Source organism: Mesitornis unicolor, unplaced genomic scaffold (assembly GCF_000695765.1).
Source record: "Mesitornis unicolor isolate BGI_N332 unplaced genomic scaffold, ASM69576v1 scaffold6129, whole genome shotgun sequence".
In the NCBI taxonomy this organism is placed as follows: domain Eukaryota; kingdom Metazoa; phylum Chordata; class Aves; order Mesitornithiformes; family Mesitornithidae; genus Mesitornis; species Mesitornis unicolor.
Genome location: NW_010207983.1, coordinates 62,131 through 81,968, shown reverse-complemented (window position 1 = coordinate 81,968; position 19,838 = coordinate 62,131). Strand labels below are relative to the sequence as shown.

The window sequence follows — 19,838 nt, the reverse complement described above, 5'->3', positions numbered from 1 at the left end:
AGGTGCAGGGGGGCCACGGGAGCAGGCTCAGAGCTGTCACTGTCACCTGCCTTGGGAACTTTTTCTTTTCCATTCATGAGCCATTGGAGCCCTGGATGCTGATGGCAGCAGTGAGCGCCTGTCTTTGCCAGGGAGAAATGAGGAGCAGGGAGCACATCCCAAGTGCCAGTCTGCAGTGGCACTGCAGTGACGGGGCTCTGCACTGGCCCTCTCTTCGCCCATAGGCAGGGACCAGTGGAAGTGTGTTTGCTGGGGCACGAGTCACACATTGGTACCAAGAAGGCTGCTCATGCTCCCCAGCACTGTGCATCCCCTTGCCCACCCCTTCATCCTGACAGCTCTCCAGGGAGAGCCGAGCAGGCAGCCCAGGAGGGTGGGTGAAGTGGCGCAGGGCACTGGCACTTGGGCCCAGACAACTCGCAGTGCATCCCAGGCGATCTGGGAAGAGGACCTGAGGGACCAAGGATGTGTGGGATACCATCCAACTCCGCCCCGGAGACATCCCAAAGGAGCAGAGCAGGCCATGATATCCGTCCTCACACTGGCTGGGTCCTCCCCAACCTAAACCAGGCACTTCCAGTCTCATCCCTCTTCTCTGACACAGAAATTGGGTTCACTTGAGAGTTAAGAAACAATGCCACAAAGCATTACTTCTTAATTACTTCCTTACTTCTCATTCACTTGGGCAAAAAGCAATAATGCCCCAAAGACCATCAGTTTTAGCATAGCACACCAAGCTGAGCCCCCCACCCAAGTCATCAGCACCCACCCCAGCAGAAGGCAACACTGGGGTTGCTGGGGAACAGCAGATGGGGAGAACCAGGGGCTGGCCGGGAGCAAACTCACCCCCACTGCTGGTTTAAGGCTGCCACGAGCTTGGTCTTTCCTTCCTTTCTTTCAGAGAACACAAGGAACCAACATGTATGTTTTTATTTCAATATAATGATTGCAGGGGAATTCAAAGCCAAAAGGAAAACAACTTGTCCAGCACTGGCAGCTCCAAGGCTGCTTTCTGTGGCAGCTCTAACAATTTTGGTTAAATCACACAGCACTCGCTTAGCAGCTGGACGGTGGCTCCTGCTGCCTAATCAGACCGCTCACAGTCAAACTGGCCGACATCCAATGTTACTGTTATCGACAGCTATTTGGGGACCCAGCTCCAGTGAACACGCTGTTACCAGGTTCCTTCGGTGGGCAAGGGCTCATGCTACAAAAATGACTGCAAATGCCAATGGGCCAAGTGGGCCTTGCAGAGCAACACACTCCCATCATCAGGGAGCACTATCCAGCAGCCCTTATCAGACCCACCCTGGTTGGACACAGCTAATGACCTTTGACTATTTTAAAATTAAAAATAAAATACTATTTTCCTTTTGAAAGGAGAGTAACTGGCCTCCCAGGTACATTCAGGTTTGATCACAGCATCACTACAGCCATCAGCCTCTGCTGGTTTGGAGAAAGAGCTGGCAGACGTGCCTGTGTGCTGAGGACATCTCCCCATTTCCTAGGCTCCCTGGTACATGTAAATGTTCATGTACTTGGAGAGGAGTGACTGAGTCCGGAGAGCAAAAGGGAAGAGGCCGGCCGTCTCCCACATCGCTTGCCAGCTGCTGGCTCATCCCACTAACTGTGTACAATGCCAAGGCTCTTAAAATCACAAACTGAATTGAAACACTTCTGCTCGCTTAAAAATCCAACAGAGTCTGGAGCTGGTGATGGAGATGCACAAAGGACAGAGTGGATATGCACAGACAAGGACGAAAGACAAGAGGCTGGTGGAAGCACCCGCCCACCTAAGTCCCAGGGGGAATGAAGCAGTACAGCTATTTACAGACCTGCTGGTAACTGTCACGTCACAGAATCACAGAATCACAGAATCGCTCGGTTGGAAAAGACCTCTGAGATCATCACGTCCAACCGCTCCTGTCTACCCACTAAACCATATCCTTAAGTACCTCGTCTACCCGCTCTTTAAATACATCCAGGGATGGTGACTCCACCACCTCCCTGGGCAGCCTGTTCCAGCTTCTGACGACCCTCTCAGTAAAGAACTTCCTCCTTATCTCTAACCTGAACCTCCCTTGGCACAGCTTGGTGCCATTTCCCCTTGTTCTAACGAAACCGACAGCCTGAGCAAAACTAACCATCTACCCATGGTTCTAAGAAAAAGTAGGAACATTAATTCCTGTAATTACAGCCCACTGAACTTGGAATGGGGAAAGGAGAGAGAAATTTTTCAAGAGCCCCATTTACAGATCCAATACACACCTCAGGACAGGGAAAAGTCAGCAGCAGGCATAACTCCCCAGAGCAATGCTATCAGAAGCACCTGCTGTCTGAGATGCAAACACCCAGCCTGGGGTCAGACCAGCTTAGACTACCCTGGCTCCAGCCCCCTCCCGGGGCACCTCTCTGTGCTGTTGCCCTCAGCATCCCACGCCCCACCACCACAACAGACTGGGCAGCTCTGACCAATCCTCTTCCCTGCAGGGAGCTCTCCAGGCAGTTGCCAAAATTGCTCAGAACAGAAATGTGCCTCTGCCCGGTCTTTATTTAAATAGACTGCCCCATTTCACTGCGTTACGTAGCTCCGGGGCTTGCAGACACTTCGTTGTACCACAATACTGGTCTCTCATAACGGATCTCATCTGTACCCTTCTTTCCAGCCTGTTGAGTGAAGAGCTGTGGTATGAGAACAGTGAACAGAAAAGGTCAAATGCTTCAAAACTCAGACTCTGTGCTTGCATGGATGAGGATCAGAGCAGAGAGGTTTTGCCTTGCACACCACAGATAATAGCCACATGAGACCAGACGGACACTGTACCTTAAAAGAGAGATTTTCCTTTTTTGTTTCCTTGGCAGTAGATTAGAGAGTTCAAAAACCAGTATTTTTCAGCATATAGAGTAATAAGTAATGAGAGTTAAACACAGCCACTGAAATTGAAGTGACATTGACAGCAGCAGACACACGGCTCCCCGCACAAGGCACCCTCAGCTCACGTGAAAATAAGAGATGTCTTTTTAAAGCAGCCCGATGCATGGAAGTGTTTAAAACCCTCAGACTGCTCTGAAAATCATTACAGCAGCATTTCTCCCTGGGACGGGGAGAGAAGCAAACAAGCAGAACAGACTCCCAGGAGCCACGGCTCAGCCCAAGAGATTTCCACCCAGCTGCTCTGCTGCCAGGGCTTCTCCAGAATCTCATTCTCCTGGAATTAGGTTATGGCACACTTTGCAATGGAAGTGGTTTGCAAAACTCACTACAACTCTGCTCTGCAATAACTCTTGTGACTTAATCTTACTGTGGCAAATGAATTTCTTGCAGACCAAGAAAACCCTGCACCCAGACAGCACCTCCTGCCCTGTGCACTGTTTGTTTTGGAGCGTGAGCGGGCACTGCTGGACAGCACAGAGAAGCTCTCAGCTACAGCACCGCAGCACTGGCAGCAGCAGAGAAACCCAGTCAAAAAAAAAAGGAATTTGGTCACTTTGCCACAGCCTGGATGCCTTTGCTGGTGCTGTCAGCAGCAGTGCTCCATCCAGAGCTCAGCTCCATCTGCAGAGGGGGTGCCCATCCCATGGGAAACAGGCTGGCACTTCAGTCAGACGACAGGCACGGCTGTGCTGAGCTGGGTTGGAAGCAGGAGGGGAAGATCCTGCATTACCCTTGGGCACACCAGCTCCCTGCTGCTCAGCTCATCCCCACTCACCGCCATGTACGGCCGGCACCCTGCATCCCGTGTTTTGGCAATGGAGTCCACAAGCTGTCCGCTAATGCCGAAGTCACAGAGTTTAATATTTCCATTTCTGTCCAGAAGAATATTGGAAGGTTTGATGTCTGCAAGGGAAGGAAATTTAAACCGGTAAGTCATGGTTGGAGGTTTTAATTTCAGGAACAGCAGCTGCAGAGAATTGACACCGGCAGTGCTGTGCCATCACCATCGTCCCTTTGCATGGGGGGGGCAGAGGTGACTGGATGCACTCGCTGCTGCTGAGGATCCTGACTGGGAGCAAGAGGAGATGGAGCCAGCCCTGAAGATGCCATGTGCCCGGAGGCAGAGGCAGGCACCCAACATCTTGAAATCACACTTTTATGGAAAACCACAGAGCAAAGGCGCAACAAAAGAGCCACTGGGGACACACTCGTGCAAAACCTGTACTCACACTCGTGGTAGTACACATGCTAATTACACTTTGACTTGAAGTAAAGGTCGCTTAAAATCCTTGCAATTATTTTTGTAGGCAAGAAGAAATGATGAGAACTCACCTCTGTGAATGATTTTCAAGTTTTCTTTTAAGTGGTTTAGTGCTTTCACAGTCTAGGAAAGAAAAACAGATGAAAAATAAGCAAATGCCGTAAGAATCTTCCGACCATTAAACTTTTGGAGCACCAAGAAGGGGGAAAAACATTTAATATCTTGAGATATCAATGCTGTAATATGCCATGTAATAAAAGCATTTTTCTCCTAATCTTTCCTCCAAATAAAAGGTGATATAAGAGAGGGCACGTGCTGACATAAACATATACCATTACTTGTAACCTGGAAAGATCACACTCTGGGAGAGGGGAGCAAGAGGTGAAGTGAAGCAATTTCTGATGTTAATTATCATGAGTAGTAACTTATTTCAAACCCTACGTTGTACTTTTTCAGTAGGTAACAACTGTTCCCATTCCACTGGCTGAGCAGCAGCAGTGTGGGGAGCAGCAGATGAGGCTGTCCTGATTTAATCATTCACCATCCAACAGAAGAGACACTCGGGGAGCCTGATTTCACAGGACAATTAAAAAAATGTCCAGAAAGTTCACCATTTTAATTCATTTCACTTCTGCTGAAGAGATCACTGACACCTCTCACCAAAAGACTGCCTCTGAATGGTGGTAAGAGGGTGTTCACATCATGCTGCAAAGCTCTCTGAGGCTGTGCAACCAACCATAAGGATGAAGTCTAGCAGTGAGGAACAACTCCCAGAACAGACTTTATCCAGCCATCTCTTGTCTACGTCTCAACTCTTGCTTTGGACATCAATATCACTAGTTGGTTGGTGGTAAGGTGATGCTTTCCATGGCTGCCTTTGATAGGATTTTCAGTCTCAGTTATAAACATCTAAATACATGACAGTGCATGACGTGCCAAGGCAGCCTGTTAGCTCTAAGAAGTGGCAGCAGGTCCAGGTAGGCTCAACATTTTATAAGAAGACTGAGGATGCTTTTCTCTCCGTATCAGGCATTGAGCAGAACTTGCCCATATCCTTTCAAGAGGTCACAGTTTGAGACTTGCTGAGCACCTCCCAGTCACTCTGACAGCTCAGGACACCAACGTACTGTGGCACTCACATGCTGGAGCCGATAGATACAGTTTGCCCATCTGTCACCAACACGGCATGGCTCCAGTGTCAGCTCACTGTAGGACAGGGCCTGGGGAGCAGGACCCTGAGTGCTGCTCAAGTCATGACCATAAAAGGGGTAAACAAGGACTGGAAAAACAGGTATTTCAACCCTAAGAAAAGCAAGTTCCAGGCACCCTGCTGAGAAAGCCATCAGGGGCTCTGCCTGAAAGGCAAGAGGTGTTTGTTAGTGTAATGGTGCATCACTGACCAGTCAAATGAACCAATCAGTTTAAAATACGCAGCCCATGTAAACGTATATAAGGAAGTCACTGCACACAATAAACCGACATTTTGCTTGCATCAAGCTGCGTCCCGTCTCTCAATCGCCGCAGCTCACATTTTCCCTCACTCGTCCTGAACAGTGCTTCACTTCTGTAGCCCTTCACTGCAGCCTCACTGAACTAATTTGCTTGGCGCAGCCTTCATTTTCCATTGGGCCAAGACTTTCTGCTTAAGTCAAGAAAACATCAACCAGGTTCTCCACCCACTCAAGATCCACTTGTACTTCTGGGAGCCTTTGCCCAAGGCCACCCGAGGTTTCTCGGGACTGGAGTGGCGCAGCATCCTCTGCAGAAATCCAATGGACCAGATTATTCTTACGGGCAGTGGGAGGACAGAAGTTTTGTGATACCTTGCAACACCCTTTCCTCCACAGCCCAAAACCAAAAGTTTGTTTTGCAGGGCCAAAACTTGCCCTTGTGTTTAGACAACTAAGGGTTCATTTTGGTACAGCCAAGGATACTTTTACAGGGCTCCATAAAGGTTGAGCGTGGGCTCCGTGCAGCAGGGCTACAGTCAGATATTCTGGCTGGGATTCATCTCACTTCACTTCACCACCTAAGGCACCATGAGGTGGAAACTCAGCTCCCAGGCATAGGCACCAACCTCTTGCCACTGACTCGAGAGAGAAGGTATGCAGCTTACTGAGACCAGATTCTCATCTCAAATAGTGTGGTGGGGTTCACATGTCCTGGCTATAAATGCCCAATACCTTCTTTCCTTTACAAACAAGGGAAGGGGAGACGGCTCATCTATTTTAGGCACCTTCACTGGGATGAGACGACCTGTGTCCAGCTTCCACTGATGTAAACACTCCTGCACATGAAGTGATCCCTGAGGAGGGGCTGGCGCCTATGCTGTCAGTGCCAATGTTCAAGCAGACAGAGCAGGAGGCTGGCCCTGGAGTCTCCTTATGACCTGACCACAGACCCCAGGACCTGCTTTTCCGTCATGAAATACGCTATGGGAAAGTCAGAGCACGCTCAAGGATCATTAAAACCATGGTGCAATACAACAGCAGCGGTTCTGCTGCATGCAGATCAATCAGCTTTCTCAAATGTAAGTGAAAGAGGTCTGAATTTTTCACATTAGCTTCAAAAACAAACAAAAAGCTTTAACAAAATACTCACAGCTAAAGTGATTTTGCCTAGGATTTCTTCTGGAATAACATCATCTAATACACTATATACATATTTGTAAAACTTATCAAACGAGGTAGACATGAGCTCCATACAGATCCAACAGTCACCCTGGAAAAAGAAAAGAATTTGTGTTACCGTCAAGATAAAAACCAGAAACAAAAATCCAGAGAGCATAAGGAGTTCCCTTGTATCCAATAAAATACATTAACAACAACATGCATTTGACAGGAAGGATGGAATTAATCTTGAATAATTTTAGCAATGGAAGACTTGCCCCTATATGCAACCTCACCCCCACTCCATTCACCAGCAGAGACATCTGGCTGACCAGCTTGGACCTGATACTACATTTTAGATGCCTGAACACAGACAAATCCAAGACTCAAAAAATGTTTGGCTCTCCAGAAGGCTGCAGGCACAGTTAAACACCAGCATGCACAGTTATGCCTAAAAGTTGGTAAGTCTGGTTGTCTCATCCTGGGTAAATAACACTGAAAGCACTTGTGCAAGGAGCAGCTCGTGCAGGCAATGCTGCCCTGGGCTGCCTGGGTGGTGCAGAGCACGGATGCCTGCCTGGTTATGTCTAAGCTGCACTCATGAGATATAAGAAGCAACAAACAGAGGAGAAACGTCCCCAGGTAATTATCTCACAGAAGGTAGATCTTTCCCAGACAAAGCACAAACCAACAAAACCCTATGTTGAAATGAAACTGGGAAAAAGCCCTAAGGCGTAGACATGCTGGAGGTGTGGCAACACCCCATGCTCCCATCCTGCATGTCCAAGTCACTTCTGTTTGAAGCAATCTCCTGGTGCTCAAGAAAGTTAGGAGCAACTCTTGAGTTATATTTAGATGATGGAAAAGCTTGTAGAGCCACAGATTTCAAGGCCAAAAAAAGGCTCTTCTGTTACTCAGAATGACCTCCTGTGAAACACAAGCCAAGGAACTGCATCTGCCAAGACGCCTCCAGTCCAAGTGCTTGGTTTAGCAGGAAGAGAAGTGTTCGCCAAAGGCACTGTCAAACCCTGCTATCAGCAGAGGCAGCGTTGCCACCCAGCTTTGTTCTGGGCTGCTCACACGCGTGCAAGGCTGTTTACAGTGATACAGAACTGCCAAGATGTGTTCCAGGTGCCACCAGAGTTGCTGCTTGGTGACAGCAACTCCATCACCACCTCCTGCCAAAGGAGGGATGCTCCTCCAAGAGGAGGGATCTGCCTTCCTCAGAGGGGCAGAGCTGCCAGTGGGCTGGCTGGGGAAGAAGTGGGTTCAGAGCCATGGGCAGCCCCATTTTACACTGCTTATTTGGCATCAGGCTTTTTACATCAGCACAAGGTGGAGCAGGAGCTAATGTCATGCACCCAAGGGAAATGGCTGCTACAAGTCTGAGCCCAGAAAACACACATTTCACCTAAAACAAAGCAGGAGGGACTGATCAAAAAGGTGCTGTACCAGACACAAAAGCAGAGACCCCTTGGTGAAAGAGGCAAGTGCAGCACAGCAGGGTGAAGGCATGACCGGTGCTTCAGAAGGCACGGAGAAAGGCGAGTTCAGGCTGCTAGAGAACAAGATATTGGCTATGGAGTAATTTGATTGAGGACCTCTTCAGATTTAATCAGCAGAAATAAAATTAGGCAACATACATAGAAAATTTCCCTTTTCAGCTCTGGCAATAATTGCAAAGTGCAGCTGAGGCACTTCCAAATTACCAAGAGTAGCTCGGAGAAAGCAACGTGGATCCAGCACTACTGATCAAGTGAAACTGGAACCACACCAGATCCTTGCAAGCTATCTGTAGTGAAAGCAAATATGGACTTGTTCTACTGGCTGCAGGATCATTCAAAACATTGCTTCTGTTTTGATCAGATTCATAAAAATTTGGTGCTGTGCTATATTCCCATGCCATTGTACTAAAACTGCAGGGGATTGAATTTGTTAAAGAATGTCAGAATATTACTGTCTGCCTGCAGCCTTGTATTTATGTCCAATCACACCAATATTGTGTCTTCAGTCACCCAGGTTACAAGGGCTGGTGTTTGTACAGCAAAAGCAAACTGAGGTGAAACAACGGGCAACCTTATCAGAGCCCTTAGTGTACCAAGAGATTCACAATATGCTTTATGCACCTGTGGGGTTGGGATGTGTGCGTAACTGAAAGATAAAAAAAATTACAATACATTGTTATCCAGTGTTAATTTAACCGTAAAATACCTGTACATGATCAAAAGTCTAAAAGAAAAGATTTGGGTTACTTGACCTCCTGAAGTATATGCCATACAGAAATCCTGGATGTGGGTATTTATTGATCTGGGGATGTAAAATCTACCTGATCACCATGAATTCATGTCAGCAAGATCAATGACAAAAGATGACAGACCTTTTCAGTTATGCACCTTCATTAAGGCTGGTGGCAAGATTCAAATCTCTACAGATTCTCATCTCTTCCTGGGACTTGAAAGGCCTTACCTATGGGCAAAGCTGAGGAATTTAACTGCGAATAAAAAGGAAGACTGGCAAGGATGATTGTACCGGTCACCCAGCCCCCTTTCTGACCAAATACAAAAAAACGCTGATGTGCACGGGAAAGGTCTGCTTCATTGTGAATTCTGAGGACAAAATCATCTTAATGAAAGTTTCCCTTTAGTTTATGCTCTTAGGTCAGGTTGATTTCCAATTATAAAATGACAAAAGAAGCACTTTAATTTTCTCTTCCAGTTAGAGCCATTCTCCCAAAGAATGTATTTAGTCCTTATTGGGTATTAAATTACCAGATGCTAATGCACATCTTGTAGGCATTCCAAAAAATGTCCAGGAACAAACTGCACGTTTCACTCAAAATATCACTGCATGCAAACAGAATAACCAGCAAGTGGGATGTTTCAACTTCTGAATGCAGTGTCCTGAGTTCCCAGTTGACAACTGAGCATGCCATAAAGGTGCCACCCAGCTGGAACACAGCTTGGCAGAAAAGAACCTGGACGTCCTGGTGGACACCAAGTTGACTGTGAACCTGAAATGTGCCCTTGCTGTGAAGGTGCAAGCTTTAGGCAAAGCACTGCCAGCAGATCGGGGGAAGTCATCTGCAAGGTGATTCCCTTGACTCAGCACTGGAGAGGCCATACCTGGAGTGCTGTGTCCAGTGCTGAGTTCCCCAGTACAAGAGAGACATGGACATACTGGAGAGAGTTCAGTGAAGGGCCACTAAGATGCCTGAGGGACTGGAGCATCACTCCTATGAGGAAAGACTGAGCAAGCCGAGACTGTTCAGCTTGGAGAAAAGAAGGCTCAGGGGGATCTCGTCAATGTACATAAATACCTGAGGGGAGAGTGCAAAGAGGATGGAGTCAGGCTCTTTTCAGCGGTGCTCAGTGATAGAAAGAGAGGAAACGGGCACAAACTGAAACACAGGAGGTTCCCTCTCAACATCAGGAAACACTTTTTCCCTGTGAGGGTGACTGAGCACTGACACAGGTTGCCCAAGTAGGCTGTGGAGTCTTCATCCCTGGTGATATTCAAAAGCTATTTGGACGTGGTTCTGGGGCACGTGTCCCTAGGTGGCCCTGCCTGAGCATGGGATTTGGAGAAAGTGAGCTCCAAAGGTCCCTTCAAACATCCACCATTCTCTGATACTGGGATACCAATACTTAAGGCTTATCATACTAATGCATGGCAGGGAGTGGCCAACTTTATATGCAAGTTGCATCTACATGAGTGAGAGAGAATGAAGATTGTCATCACCCTCACATATCCTTATGTGACACAGAGGACACTTTTCTGATGGACCAGGGACTGATCATGGGGACAGATTCCTTGAGTATGGAATGCAAACAAAGCCACAGATTTCTATAGAAATAGGACATTGTGCATCAACAGCAAAGATAGCAAACACCCTGTATCAACTGACCATGGATATGTCCACAATTCACACTGTCGTGGTTTAGGCCCAGTGTGTAACTGAGCACCACGATGCCCCAAAAAAGGGGCTAGTCAAAATAAGGACTGGGAGGGCTTCTCACCACTTAAAAAGGTCATGGGCAAACACAGACTCATCATAAGGAGGAAAAACAAAACAAAACAAAACAATTTAAATTTGTTGCCAACATCAGAGTAGAACAATGGGAGATACAACCAGGTCTTAAAAGTCAAAATACCTTCCCCCCACCCCTCCCTTCTTCCTGGGTTCAGTTTCCTCACCTCCCCTCCCTGTGCCCTGAGGTGCAGGGGGATGGAAGTGGAGGTTGCAGTCGGTTCGTCTCATGTGGTCCTTCAGGGGTAGAGAAGACTCTGCCCAGCCTCTCTCACTGCTTCCACGTGGCACCCTTCCCACAGGAGAAAAAGTCCTCAAAAGTCCAATACGAGTCTGCCCACAGCTGCAGTTTCCCTCATACACAAAACTGCTTCAGCCCAAGTCCACAAAACTCCAATCTGGGTCTGCCCATGGTTACAGTTCCCTCACGCACCAACTGTGCCAGCACACAGTGCCCCGTGTTTGTGGGGGCCAGCCCCTGCTCATGGGGCCCAGCCCCACCGGTGAACTCTATGGGCTGCAGGCAGTCGACCTGGCTCTCGTCACAGGTTGCAAAAGGGGAACCTGGGCTCTGCATTCTCCTCCTCCTCCCCCTCCCTCTCCTTTTCTTTCCTTCAACTGACCTTGGTGTTCTTCAAAGTTGTTCTCCTCAGGCCCCACTCTTTTTTCTCCACTGCAGGTCTCTTCAGATCGTTCTGAAGAGTTCCCGGCTTTCTCTCTCTTTTTGGGCTGGAGCTGCAGCAGGGCTTAAGCTTAAGTAGGGGTTGAGCTGGCACAACCCGGCCGGACAGGGCCTGGGCTGTGCCACCCGCACCTGGGGTTGCACTGACTGGGGCTGGTGCCAGAGAGAAAGAGCGCATGCCCTGCATGCCCCTTAAATAGATGAATTCGCAGGGGTGCTGATTGGCTTGGGCCTGGTCAGAGATGGGTCTGACAAAGGAAAAGGAGGAGCTTTTCAGGTGGCTTCTTAAAGGGCCATCTCCATAGCCCTTCCCCCGTTACCAAAGACAACCAAAAAAACCCTCACAGAAGACCCAGTACACACCCCAATATCAGCACTGTGCTACTGACATCCATACAAGCTTTTCTCTCATACCAGTAGAAGCTCCCCATGGGCTAATTTAACTGCAAGTTTTGCAACTTGCAATGAATTTTTCATTGAACTTTATCAACTATTAAGTTTGTTGGTTTAAACCTGGCTCAGCTACACTCACAATGTGTAGAAGTCACTGCTTAGATCCCAAGCCAGACAAGGCTATTTTCCTTTTCCCTTCTTGAAAAGAAAAGTAATAGAAACAGGTACTTTTAAAGAGCAATTACAGTGGTCATGATAACTAACCAAACATTCCCAGCCTTACAGGTACGGTCTCAAACTAGATTAGCTGTAAAGCTTCCAGCAGACATGCGAGAAAAGAAGATTGTTGGTTTTTTTTTCTCAGACCTAAAACCGCCCCAAACAGCAACACTCGGGACAGAAGTCTCTGGGTTGCCCAGGGCAGTCCGATGGCTCAGCACAACACTCCTCTCTTCTCACTAGAAGAAAGTGACTTAAGTGAAATCTTTGCAGAAATCCTAGCAATCACCTTTTTTTCTCCCCCACCTAGCAAGTACTGCTTTGAGAGGTAACAAAGGGACACGAGTAACCAGACCCTCTTCAACAGAGTATCTCTGGTGATTGATGTGAAAGGGTTGATTTTTATTACCCAAGATTGCTAGAGAACCAACTAATAGAGCACCCCACTCAACAGCTGCACTAGCAGAATGAAGGATGCAGTAACATCGTAGGAAGGTACAATATGGTGATGTGAAGGTTACAATTACATCAATGAGAGCAGGAGTGAGCAGAGCGCTGTCTGATGGAGGACCTGACTCCAGCGCATGCACTATCTGGCATCAGCAAATAATGTGTTAAGATGCTGCCTGGTGAGGGACAAGCAGGACCAGCTCTCTTGCTGAACAAGTGAGACAGAATATCACCAGGAAAAAGATTTGTGTAGTACTTTTTGCCTTTCTAAACCAAACTCATCATACTCACAGAGGCTGCCGCAGTAACTTGACTGTTCACAGTTACTTTCCTGACTGCAAGTTGAGATGCTTGTCTGTCTTTAAAATAAGATCCTGAATAGTTTTGTCCAATTTGGTTTAGTACTCCCACTCTCCCAGACTGTCAGGATTGCTCTGCTCCTCTGCATCAACAGCTCACTCTTCTGGAAAGGCTACAGGCCTTTCAAAACAGCCCCGCTGACCTGTTGGCTCTTCCTGAAGCTGCTGTAATCTTCTTACCAATCCTCTGATTGTGAGAGCCACCTACTCAACACTTAAGCTCCTCTACTCAACATTTAAGCTCTGCTACAGAGGCTCAAATTGAAGTCTTTCACCTTTCAGGAGCAGGCAGAAGACTTCCCATCTGTACCTCCATCCATCCCTATAGAACCTGAACTCTGGCTCAGAGCTGGTTGTCCCAAGAGGATCTCCCTTTTGGAACTTGTTTCCTTAGTTTTCACCTTGAAATGCTGGAACAAAGAGCTTTGTTTATACACGCTTTGCTGTAGGACTTCCCGAGAGAGGTTCAGTCTTTACAATGTTCCATGAGCTCTTACACCCCAGGGGATGGTGCAGCAGTGACCTGGATAGTTCACAGTTATTTGGGAACAGATCTGCTAAGCAGAGTGGAGGGGGGTGAGACAGGTTCAAACATACTGTTGAAATTCTTTTTTTCCCTTTTTGTGCTTCTCTGCTGTCACAGTTTCCTAGCTTTAAAAGATTTAATTAATATTAGAACATGTTATTAAAAGGACAAGACAGAAAACCCTATCCAAGCATACCAGCTCACCATGTGTACCTCTGAGGTAAATTACTTGGAACACCACCTTTGCAGTAAGGGACCGAGAGGGAAAGGCTCCTTTCATCTCAGAAGCAAATACCATTGATGCTGAGGGTTGGGGGGAAAGGGGATTCCAGGGACCAACATGATATAACCCAGAGTGACCTTACTGAGACCTTTCCCAGACGGGGCACGCAAGGAGCCCAACCTGGCTGCAGAGGGACAGGACTTTTTTTTTTGACAAGACAAAGGGTGCAGCAGAAGCCAGGATGACATTTGGGTGCTGATGAAGGTAGGTTTTTATACTATTTATGTATTTATACTTACAGACTGGGATCGGCCCAGAACTGCAGAGAGGTGACAGGCTCGCACAGCTCTGAAAATGTTGCTCATCAGCATCTGGCAACATACTTTCTTGTGTAGAGATTTTACAATAACTGACAGCCTTATCATCCGCATATCAGCAAAGCTGGAAATCCTCAACCAAGGCTGAGGTAGGAGCTTGTACTGTGTGAACATGGACAACACCTCCGAGCCCCAAACGGCTTTGTGTTTAAACAGACAAGAAAAAAGCAGAGCATGGAAAAAAGAAGGATTATTATCCTTATTTTAGAGACTGAGATTTAAAGCCAGAGGAGTGACCTGGCAAAATTAAAGAGGCAGACTCTCTAGAAGCAGGATTTGAATATTCAGTCCCAGTTTTGGGCTTTAACTACAACAGTGACTTTCTTTCTCTATCAGTTTCCCAGTAAAACCCCAAAAGACTCTGCACAGGCTGCTATGCCTGATAAGATGCAAGGACAGCTATTCTCTCTTTTCTTTCTTCCTTTGAGTAGATGCACTGGATTTGCATGGAAGCAATGGAAAACAAGCAAGGGTTCAAGTCTATCCCCCTGCATTGTGCCAGCTTCAACACCAGAGCAACTACAGGAGGGGAAATAATCCACACCTGCAGGGGCTGCTGCTCTTTGGAGGAAGTGGACACAGCAGTCAGGTTTTGACATTAATCTTCTCCAAAACTCTTGTTCTAGCAAATGGACCAAATTTTTGCAGTCCTATACTGCTCACCAGTGCTATATACCTCTTCTGGAATAGACTCAGTGCAAACTGATGACTGGCCCCCAACCATGGCACAAGACTGTCCAGACTGTATGGAGAAGGCCAGCTTCCCAACTGTTTTTACTGGTCATTCAAAGCTAGACAGCAATGGGAGCACCTGGGCAAAGCACAAGGAGGTTGAAGGATTCCTTCCGTGAACCTGCATCTACTTTAAATTACAATAAGTGGATGTTAAACCAGTCACAAAAATGTCCATTTTAACAAATTAATATAATACTTCTGGCGATGATCAACTTAAGTATGTCAGGATTAACGGTGGTCATCTGACACAGCTTTCAATGCTCTAATTCTGCTCTTCACTTGGAAGCACTCAAGGAACCATCATGTTGAACAACCCACTCCTCAGCGCATGCTATCTATGTGGATAAATGGGCCAAGCAAAATTACAGCCCCTAGGCTAGCTATTGCAGATATGGCTCTTTTCAAGAACAGTCATGCAATTTTGGTCTCTGGCCCAAAAGGACAGAGTAGAACTGGAAAGAATGCAAAGAACAGCAAGAAAGATGATCAAAGGTCTGGAAGGGGCTCCACATATGACACAGGTTGGCACTTTAACAGGCTCAGTAAGACATTACAGAGGGGGAACGTGGCAACTGTCCACAGAATCCTCAGCAGCCTGGAGAGGATGGATAAAGATCAACTGCTCAACTGCCTCTTGAAATACAAACACTAGGGGAAACACTAGGGGCATCACTCAAAAGAGCAGAGTGAAAATTCACAATATATCAAGGTGATGGGCCTTCAAATAAGGGGTGGACAACCAAGGGAAGTGCCTCTCAGGGAACACCACGGATGCAAAAAATATATCCAAGGGAAAACTGAACACTTCCATGGTAAATAAATCCAATAAGTATCACACAGCACAAAGACAGCATATCTAGCTCAGAAGACACTTGGCTGCATACAACTGAAGGCTATGGTGAGGTATCACACAAGCTTCTGCAAGCAGATCCTGTGGGCCACTGCCAGAGACAGAGCACTCCACCAGGAGATTTGGTCTGACCCAGCATGGCTTATCTTCAGTATCTGCCGGTACAAACCACTTCAAGGCAGATGCATGGCAATCCAGGCTCTGTCACAGCCTGGGTATGTATACACATACATACATCAGATAACCTCCCGGGGAGCTGTGACTGCCACAGCAGCCACCTTCATTTCAGGGATACAGGTCCTCCTCATGGTCACATCTCACAGCCGCTGTCATAAACCACATTTGCATCCAAGCACTCTGCCGTGGAGCTGCGCCCAGCCCAGCAGCACATGCTCTGCATGGGAAAGCCGCAGACCCAGAGCTCATCAAGAAAGAAAAGCAGGAAAGGAGGAGGGGATGAAATACAGAGAGACATAACAATGAATGGGAATAGCATGTTTGTGCTCAGCAGCACCCAGACATTTGGGTCTCCTGGTTAAATACCCTTGACCGAAAGCGGAGAGCTAAGAAACCTAACATAAATTAACCTTCTCCTCCTTACTGCGAGTTGGAAACTGAAAAAAAAAAAAGGGTAAAAACCAAACCAAACTCTGGTGTGAGTTAAGCAAGTTTGGAGTGCCCACCTCTCTGAAGAGTGCGCCATAAAACTGAACAATATACGGGCAGTCACTGCTTCGCATTACTACGTCAAGGTCCATCAGAAGCTGCTTCTGTTCTTTTTCATCCACTGTCGACCGAATTCTCTGAAAGAGGAAGAGTGGCAGAGACTTTATCACTTACTTGCCATGACTGTATCCTCAGACCCACTTCTGGAGAAACATGCCAGGGACCCCAAACCCAAGGCTGAGCAGGCAATCCCCGACGCATGCTCAAACACACTACAGAGAATTAATCTGTGCTCTAAAATAAGGAATACAACTGAAGACCCATTAAGATATTTAATTCAGACTGTAAAATCCCCAGTTCTCTCATGAGTATCAACATTTTCACATGAAATGTCAGAATGAAATTAAAGAACAGAGATTTCATTTAAAATTACAGCAAAACAACATATTCAGGCTTTCATTTCAAAACAAATTTCCCCACAGTTCTTAGCCACGGTGGATGGGGCTCAAAGGCTGTTTTGAAATTTAACCAAGAAACAGTATGTTTAAAATTTCTAAGACAAGCACAGAAGACAAAAAGGCTCCTTCCACCATGCCTGGCAGCGTGAAAAGGGACCATCAAATAATTGAGGGAACACATTGCTCTGGTTATGCCAATGGTGGGCAACAGTGCCATGGGCTCTTCTCATACAATTAACAGTTCATTACCTAGCAGTGGCCTAGGGAACATTAATGCTATATAAAAGAAACATATATATATATAAAAATATATATACTACGTGTATATAAATATATATATACATACAATATACGCACACTAGATATAAGGAAACGTTTGTTTTGAGCTTGAAAGAAGAACATGAATTTGAAAACAGAAAACTGTACATGTTCAAACATGAAGCTTGTTAACTCAACAATGGAGAAGACTATCCACAGTTTTTCATGTGATTTTACAGACATATTTAACATCCTGCATTAATTAATGCATTCCCTGAATCACAGGGGAGGAAAATTGTGATCCTGAAGATGCAACTCATGTTGAAAAATAATTTTTAAAAATAAAATATTTGGCAAGAAGTCCAAAGCAACAGTCCTTGAGGTGAATAACTACTCGGCTATCCAAGAAAAAAAATATTTAAGACTGTGGGAAATATCTGCAAGATACCAGCATCCACTCCCACTGACACTACTACCCTGTAAGCAACTGCTGGTGGCATCAAGACCACACACATTAGCAAGCACAAGGCTAAGTATATGAAGGTACTTCAAAGGTTGGCCATTCATATTGCACCATTTGAGAAACATTGCATGATTATGTACCTTAAGACTATTTTGTGATAGCCCACACAAAACAAGGACAGCATCGACACTATAATTTTCCTTACCTTTGGTGTGTCCTGATATTTTGGTATTTCACCACTCGTTCTTAATGTTCTAGTAGCTTTAGTTTTGCCTAGACCAGGAATTGTCACATTCATATTGCCCTTTCACCTCCCAGTGAATTCTAGAGTACTTGGGAAAACTGGCAAGAGACTTGCCCAGCACACCCATGATCTGTAACATCCACACGCTGCGATGCTACTGAGCAGGTGGGATTTTATAGTCGCAAACAGAGCAAGAAGATGGCTCAACGGACTAGTAATGAAACTAAAAATCTTCACCTCTAGGTCACTGGTTCAAGTCTGTTTCACAGTTCAGTCACATCACTGCAGAAAGCCTGACAAGTTTTATTATGTAAAACGACTACACCATATAAAGCTCTACAACCCCCTGCTGAGATATCAAAGGCTGAGCAGACTGAATGTCTCCTTCTAGGTGACACACAGTCAGCACCATGTGAAATGATAATGCCATTGCTTTGACCTCGACAGAAGAGATGGATGCCAAAGCCACCATGGTGGGACCTATGAGGAACAGTTTAGTCTCTCACTGAGATGCTATCCCCTTCTCTGAAAAGTTCACCTCTTCGGTGAGGAGCAATACCAAAAGAAGCTTATCTCCATACTGTAACTTATATCTGCCTTCTGTGCCAGCTTCATCTCTGTCTCCAAAAAGCCTCTTTCCTGCTCATCCAGGAGTCTCCTCAGCCCCACTCTGCATTTTCCTTGTGTTTGCACGACCTTGTCACAGGCATCCCCACAACATGCTCCCCAAACTCCACAACTTCCTCTGAAAGCATCTCTTCCCACCTCTGACATTTCTTTCTCAGCTGTTACTTCTCCAGCTCTGGAAAGCGTGTGAAATATATGCTGCATGGAGGCGGCGATTTTAACTGCACCCCAGAACAACACTGAACCCAAAGATTCTTCCTTTTTCCAAACACAATCTCCCCCAGGAGAAAGAGAAAAGGCAGGCAGAGGACCCCGAGGAGGGACAATGGGTTGGCTATCACACAGAGCATCCAGGCGACACAGGAGCCAAAGGACACCTTGAAAAGCCAGCACTGCTTCAGGGAGTGAAGGTAAGGACATGGTGCAAGATTGGAAGGTCTCATACAAGAGTGCTGAAGACTGAAAATTGGCAAATTCAAGAGGAGGAGAAAATTATCAGACAGCATGCAGCACAGTGCTTGAGCTGGGGTCAGCCCAGGCTGGAAAAGATGGCTTTGTTTAGCTGGAGCACACCAGAGAGTCTGCTGCAGGCCAGCGGTCCCAATGCACCAGATAAGGAACAAGCGTTTGCCAGTGAAACAAGGAAGAAACAGCAAAAGGTGACTCAAGTCAACAGCAGACACCACCCAAACAGCACAGGAGCCATAATGACAATCTGCTGCTCTGACTCCAAGGCAGAGTGCGAGACACTGCAGCAGCTCCCGCAGACTCTCCCAAGAACGTGGGAGATGGCAGGGAAGGAAGACACAAGGTGAGGCAAAAGCCTGCAGACACCACGTAAGACAGAGATGGACAGGTCTGACTTAGCTTCAGGTCTTACATCCCTCATCCTGGTCACTTTACTGAATGTAGGCACTGACATGGCCAAACAAGCCACAAAAAGAAAATGTTATTTTTGTAGTAGAGGGTTATGGAAAGCCTCATTTTTAATGTTTCCTTGTTGGCCTCAAACTTAAAACTGCATCAAATCCTGCAGGAGGAAATTCTGAAGCCCTTTTAATATAAACCCAGGTTAGGACAAAGCTTTCTGATATCAGGAACAAGAGCTCTGGAAGCTCCACCCTGGGCAGCATCAACAGCAAAAGGATAAGCTATGCTGTGGACTGGACCACTCTCAAAGCTAAAACCAGACAGATCCCAGAAACCAGACCCAAAACAAGAGAGACACGCAGCCCCAATAAGCACACAAAAAGAATCAGGTGCAGTGGGTAGCAACCAGTTAAAAAAACAAAAGAAAAGAAAAATTTAAAAAAAAGCTACAAACACCAAACTGAAAACCAGCTCCTTGAGTTGAGAGACAACACAGTGTTGTCCTGCGTGCAGGGCTCACATGTCCTCAGAAGACAGAGCACAGCAGTGCTTGGCCATGCCACCAGAGAGCTGGTACTCCCTGGGGATGGCAGAGACTGAGGACAC

At 46.6% G+C, this 19,838-nt stretch overlaps 1 protein-coding gene across 1 annotated transcript in view; it reads right to left on the bottom strand.

The window, feature by feature from the left end:
- Positions 1 to 19,838, bottom strand: part of LOC104546836 (dual specificity mitogen-activated protein kinase kinase 4-like) — a gene marked incomplete at its 5' end in the record, with an annotated part of 61,240 nt that overhangs the window by 16,102 nt on the left and 25,300 nt on the right. Inside the window, 4 exon segments of the mRNA XM_010192330.1 lie at positions 3,711 to 3,838; positions 4,268 to 4,319; positions 6,798 to 6,917; positions 16,330 to 16,449. Of these exon segments, the coding sequence (XP_010190632.1) occupies positions 3,711 to 3,838; positions 4,268 to 4,319; positions 6,798 to 6,917; positions 16,330 to 16,449 (420 nt within the window).